This window comes from Haplochromis burtoni, unplaced genomic scaffold (genome assembly GCF_018398535.1).
Source record: "Haplochromis burtoni strain Fernald_Lab_line unplaced genomic scaffold, NCSU_Asbu1 Contig_55, whole genome shotgun sequence".
NCBI lineage: Eukaryota > Metazoa > Chordata > Actinopteri > Cichliformes > Cichlidae > Haplochromis > Haplochromis burtoni.
Window position 1 is genome coordinate 2,014,514 of NW_024582416.1, and position 6,524 is coordinate 2,021,037.

The 6,524-nt window shown below is 41.0% G+C and overlaps 1 protein-coding gene across 4 annotated transcripts in view; it reads left to right on the forward strand.

The window, feature by feature from the left end:
* LOC102289774 (S100P-binding protein) overlaps window positions 1-6,524 on the forward strand; it is a 10,143-nt gene continuing 3,619 nt past the window's right edge. The window contains exons 1-6 of one of the 4 annotated variants that reach the window (XM_014333574.2): window positions 1-170; window positions 1,040-1,094; window positions 1,461-2,591; window positions 4,025-4,116; window positions 4,245-4,345; window positions 6,270-6,369. In XM_014333574.2, coding sequence (XP_014189060.1) covers window positions 2,379-2,591; window positions 4,025-4,116; window positions 4,245-4,345; window positions 6,270-6,369 — 506 coding nt within the window. In that variant the 5' untranslated portion in view covers window positions 1-170; window positions 1,040-1,094; window positions 1,461-2,378. Of the gene's footprint in view, window positions 171-757; window positions 921-1,039; window positions 1,095-1,460; window positions 2,592-4,024; window positions 4,117-4,244; window positions 4,346-6,269; window positions 6,370-6,524 lie in introns of those variants that run through there. The other 3 variants (XM_014333575.2, XR_001336303.2, XM_042220811.1) reach the window with 3 other exon arrangements.

A 6,524-nucleotide genomic window follows, 5' to 3' on the forward strand; every position in this document is an offset into this window, starting at 1 on the left:
ATGTAAACAACATGTGAGCGTTTTCATGTCAGTTTGTTCACCTCAAGTTTGAGCTTTGCAGTGTCGCCTGCTCATTTAACCTTTAAGTGCGTCGTGTGTTTAAACACCTGTGCGCGCTACCGAGAGAGGAAAGCGTGTGCGTGTCTAGCAGATTAATTTCCAAGAAAGAGGTGAGTTTTATTTCATGTTATTTGTGTGGTCTTATAGCTGTAGCATATCCAAAATATCGATGAAGGTAACAAGCTAAAAGCTAATGTTAGCCCTGAGCGTGCGCAAGGACGTGTGTTTTTGAGGACCGAGCAGGTGCGAAGTAAGTTAGGTAATATAAAAAATAACGCGGGGCTAGAGTCTCCAGGCCTAAGGCCAACAAAAAGTTTGTCTTTAACCAAGTGCGGAGGAACGTTTGGGCTCAACTAAACTGATTTCGGCTGTTTGGCTAACCATTTGGCTAACTCTAAGCTAATAAACCGAAACGTAAAAAAAACTAAAGTGAAATGCACGCAAGTGTTTTTAGTGGTGATATAGTTTGTTTTTGTTTTTTTAGAGAATGTATAAAGTTCCCCAAACCCATAGCATTATATTTAATTTTCAACATAATTTAAGTTACTTTAACTAACAATATAAATGGGAAAATTATTTTTTAATTAGCTCACGCGTTGAACAGCAGGCTGCTGCCCCCGCGACCCGGCCTCGGATAAAGCGGATGAAGATGGATGGATGGATGGCTCACGCGTGCAGTTTTACCTACCTGTGATATGACTGTAGAAATCGAACTCAAAGACAAAAAAAAGATCAAAACAAAACCGCACAGTTCAAATCAGTGACTTGTAATGTGGTGATTGAATTTCTGGATTTACATGAAGAAAAAGTTTTTGTTGTTGTTGTCAAGCCTGGTGCCTTGTCCTGGGATACCAGACCAGGTATCCTGTTAGGTGAATGTGTAAACCATTACACTATGGAGCCACTGGTAAATATTTTGCATAATAACCTTTAAGAAAAGTTTGAAGATGACACTGTGCTTTGTGTTTGGCTTTGACAGCAACAATAGGTAGCCAAAAGGACAAAGCAGGTGGAGATGGCTCATAAAGTCCTGGGTGAGTAAGTGCAAAATTGATTTTAAAACTCACAGCTTATGGGTTGTGTGGACTGCATGATCTCATAACAACACAACAAGACAAGTGACCTTTGTGTTATTTAAGTTTTACTGTGGGATACGACAGTGTATTGGTTAGTTTGAGCAACTAGGAGGACATTCATGGAGGTTGTGATTAATATTTGTGTTGGTGTTGTGCTGGCTAAATGTTTAAAGTTGGAAAACTTTTGTTATATTGGAGGTTTTTGTTTTCTAAACAAAAATGGGGGAACAAATAAATGGCATAAGGTTTGAGTGCTCAGCCCAGAAATTGTGTGTGCTGGGAAGAAAATAACTGATAATGTTGAATTTTCTTCACCCTCAACAGGTATGGATAAAAAAGCAAGAAATAATGTGATGGTCTGCTGTCTGAAACCACCCATATGCGAAAGTTTGAAACCTCTTTCCATGTATTCAAGGATGACCTGTAATAGAAAGGCTGATCTGCAGCAGTCGAGAAGGTTTTCTACATTTAATGATTTAGAAATTGAGGTCCGTAATAACTGGATAAATAAAAGGAAACCGTACTATTCCAGTCCTGATGAAGGGTATGTTAGTCGGTTAAAAAAGCCCCTTAGTCCACAGGCTTTGTCCCCTGATCTCGAGTGTTTTACGGACTGTTACAGCCCTTTTGTGAGACAGCAATCAACATTGTCTTATCCTGAACCTTTACCTAAAAAGCAAAATGTTGGGAGTGCAGTAAAACAGCCTGTGAACTCTTGGCTACACTCGGAGCACATCAAGCAGTGTGGATCCTCCACAGATCCAGGAGGTGAAGAGGAGATCGTACAAAAACATATTACATCTGAGAATATCCTTTTAAATTTTTCCCCTGTGTTTGACTATGACTTAGATACAATATGTTACCTCAATCCCATTAATACCTGTACTGCAGCAGGTAATTTGGATCCTGCAGAAAGCTGCACAGCTCCACATTGCAACACGTTTCCAGAGAAACAATTTCCTGCTGTTCACACAAGAGATGGAAAGAAGAGTTGGATGAGAGAGTTTGGGAGTCAGTGATGATAGAGGCTATGTATCTCTGTCCTCCATAAATGACCATAAAGGAGATGGGTTATTGAACTCTAAACAGCTCACTGGTAACTCAAATCCCCATCTCAGGGTGGTTGAGAATGGCTGTCATCCTCAAAGATCACCCAAGCCACAATATAATAATCAAACTGTGACCTCTGGAGGCTTTACTGTTGCAGTGGACGACTTGAGTCCTGCTGTCAGTGGGCCTTTCATGGAGCTGATGACCTCCGTTGTGGAGAGTTTAGAAGGTGAGACTGAGGGGGTGTGGGATATCGGTCCTCCCACGCTTGAATCCTCTCCGTATGGCAAAGTCAGGCCAAACACTGCTAGTGACAGACGTCTGGCATCAGAGTCATCTGGACACAGTACAGAAGACACCAATCTGGAGGACGCCTGGGAAAATACCTTACCTCTTCAAGTACAGGTACACTTTGCTCCTGTTCTTTACAGCAGTGCTCTGTATATGTTTTCTTTTTTTTTTTTTTTTTTTTTTGCAAGAACACACAAGAACATCCAAATAAATCAGACAAAGTTTTGTCCTGACCCAGATAGCAATGAATGTTTGGCCTAATTTTGGCTCCTATCTCAGCCACAGGTCCACCTCACATTGCCCAGTGCCATAACTGAGCTGTAAGAGCCAAATTAGTGCAGAGAATTGGCCCCAATTGTCCCAAATCTCTCTATCAGGAAGCAAATTACTTCAGTGAGTTCGTGATGCTTTTGAACTCCATTCTAATGCAGCATGCTTTACTAGGGACGTGTGCAGTGGTGCATCTCAGACAATTTGGAAGATGTGTGTTAATTGAAATCTTAACAAACAATCAAGTTGGTATCGTAGCCTAAACAGACTTAACCCCATGTAACCTCTTTGTCTGAAAAGCCAGTATTGAATTATAAAATATTGATGCGTCTTCTGGATATGAAAGATGAAGCTTACACAGAAGTGCCTTAAACCTGCCGTCAAGGGGGCGATAGCTGCGGCTGTGAAAAAAAGACTGTAAATCAGTCCTCAGCTGTGAACTCTGTTAACACTTTGCTGATCGTTTTATGTCATGTTGAGTAAAACATTAAGTACATTTTATACATTTTGATCATTTTGAGAGGCAGAAAAGGCGGGTTATCGAGGTTATGCTCATCGACTGTGGTTTCACTGAGATCCACCCTTCACTCATCACAACGTGATTCATAATATAAAGTTACCCAAGATGAAAATAATGGTGACGTCATAGCACCTATGCCCATTTTTGCGGTTTAAAAACAAGGGAAAACGTATATTTTAAGACAAAAGTAACGTCTGTCATTTGTAACACTTGGAAATCATGACCCTCACTAATCCAGGGGTATGTTAGCTGAACTGAGCAGATTGTGGTGCACTTGGAGGAATATCTCTGCATAAATCCATGTGTTTGCTGTGATTGAGCTCTTTACACAGCATATTGTTACCAATCAGTTTGATCACAGTCGTGTTCGAGGGCATTTCTGGAGAGGTAAATGTTGAGCTGCAGTGGATCGACACAGATATTTTCTAAGCTGATTGACATTGGCGAGCTCTCCTTTGTCTCACTGAGGGTCTCTCCCTGGTTCGGTGTCAGGGTTTGTTACCCACCTTCCTCTGGTTGTGAGGATAACATTGCAAGGCAGAATACTCCCTTAGGTCAGCATGATTCCTGTGGCCCGTGTAGCCCATCAGCTCTACCTGAATTTTTATTAACTAAAATATATTTGTTTGTGTTTTGTGTCATATTAAGAGTTCAAAGAAAATGCTCTAAAAGTTTTTCTAAAATGAATGATATTTGTAAAGCTAAAAAAACTGTGATAACCCAGCAATCATACACAAATATTCTGTGCTTCCTCAAGGTGAAATCAAAAGTTGTTGTTCCATGCCAGCAAACCACAAAACCAGAGGAAGAGTCGCGTGCTCGGACTGCCAAGTGCTCCGGGACTCAAAGGTACTGTTACCTCTAGGGGGAGCAGTGGGACCACACTAGCCTCGCTCTGGTTTTTAGAGGCGCTCGGCCTGTTCTCTAGAAGCCTCATATTTACAGATTTGTGGGGCCATGTGCTTGTATCTTTTCAGGCCTGTGATCTTCAGCAGGAGGTCAGACTGGGAGAAGAAAAAGAGACTCTATGTCCATTCAGTAATGAGACACATGCAAGAGAAACAAGGAGCACATAATGGTAAGAACCTGATGTTCTTTTCTCCCATATTTCTTTTCTTCTTCTCCTATTTTAAATATTTATTTTGATGTTTTACCTCAGAGGAAACTGACAGTTAATGTTTTTTTACTATGATATTTATGGAAACATGCGTGAAATGGTGGCAGACATCATGGCAATGACTCCCTAAATGATTTTTCAGTAGTCCTCTGTTGAGCCTGATTGTAGCTGATGCTTTACGTGTGCTGTGCTGTGAGTATGTGCTCATGAATTCAAGGATAAGGTACAAATTGAAAACATTGTTTCGCTTTCTGACAAAGTAACCTTTAACCTGGATCGGACTTGGCCTGGGCCCCGAATTACGAATCTCCGTCTACATACCCGACATGAATATGACATCTTTGGTGTTTCACAGATCATGACTTATTCTACAAAAAAACGATCCCTGCGAGTGCCACCTACTCCAGAAATGTTATCAGATGGTTGTTAAAAATCTACGAAGGCTTCAAAAGTAAAAAGTAAAAGGCAACATTCTTGTAGAAGGCACCGGAGATGAATGCTGCAGTACATCGTTAATATGGTGATGTGATGCACAGAGCAGGAAATGATCATTTTTTTTTAAATTCTAGTTAATTATTTTATTATTGAGTGCGCTCTCAGTGCTGTTGTTTTCCTCAGCTGATGGCTGTACATTAGAACTGAAACTTTAAGCTGGATCCATTTAAACATTAAATGCTACTCTCATGAAATCGTTTCAGTTTGCCACATAGCGAAGTGAAAGGAATTTGATTGATAGGCCAAGAATATGTGTGCAGGGTTCTGGTAATTGCAGGATGTTGCACTGATGGCTAGTAATGAAAATGCAACAAAGACGTATGTCAGGCAAGCTGATTGGTCAGCCCTTACGAGCCAGAGATGAAGTTTCTACCATTACTGAGTCACATGTGAAGAAAACTAGCTGAAGTAAGGATTATGTTTTCACAGTAAAGGACGCATTTAACATTTACCTCGAGTTTGCAACTAAAATGTAGACGTGTGTTGGCTGTAAAAAGTGATTCTGAGATTCAGCCTGAGCAGCTTCACTTTTAGCCGACATGAAAGTTGATGACGCAGCAGCAGCAAGGATGGCGCTGTAGTTGTTTATGGCGGAGCCTCTCTGACTCCACACACAGCGCGCCGAAGAGAAAGAAAACATTTTTCTACAGTTGACAGCAGCCACGGTTGTTTCTGTAATCTATCCAAACCTTTGCAGGTAAAATGCCAGTAAGAGTGCTTTATCAGATCACACGATAAACAAACTTAAAGGTGAAGGAAAGTGATTCTGTTCGCCTCCACACAGAAATAAAAAAAACTGTCTTGACCTTTAAGCTTGGTGGCGTTTTTTTTTTTGTTTTTTTTTTTTTTTGTGTGTGTGTGTGTAAACTTTGCTGCAGGTCGATTGTCAGCTACTGCATGCAGGGGTCTGTCTTAAATCCAACCAGCATGTAGTGTTACCGGTATGATTTATTTCAAAGCTTTAGTTAGAATAAATAAATCTGTGAAATTATTACTAAGTACTGGGCCACCTACACGTTACACCTACAGGAGCTGCTCGGCCATGGAAACCGATGCCATGGAGCTCGCGGTGCACAGTTTTAGTGCTGATGTTAATGGCAATGGAGTTTTAGAGCTCCACGGCTACTGAGTCCAGAGAGCTTTGGCGACTTTTAATTGATTAAATAAGCAGTTAGTGGTACAGAAAGTAATAACTAAGTAATACAGTTACTTTTACTGTAAGTAATGACCGTAAAAGTAATTATTTTATAGATGCAGGTTAACGTGTAAACGTCTCTCACTTGGAACCTTGTGTTGTGGGGTTTTATTTCCCCCCCTCTGTGTCATGACTCTTCCCTTCAGTCACGTATGACCTTCAGTTTTGATGTTCTAACATCTGTGCCTCCTTCAGGTGTCATGTCTGAGCTGCTGAGCGTGATGAACCGTGTTGCTGGTGAGAAAGCGGGCAAGGATGGGAAACGGTGGCAGCACCCCTCCGACTTCACCCGCCGGTACGCCACCTTTTTGGATTTTTTTTTTTGTGGATTCAGAATAAACGAGTCTGAGTTTTATTTGTCTTTTTGTAAAAAATCAAGTTTAGTTTTAGTTGTCTGGCTTTGTTCAGTCGTCTCAGACTATCTTAGTGAAGTTCATCAAATGCTTCCTG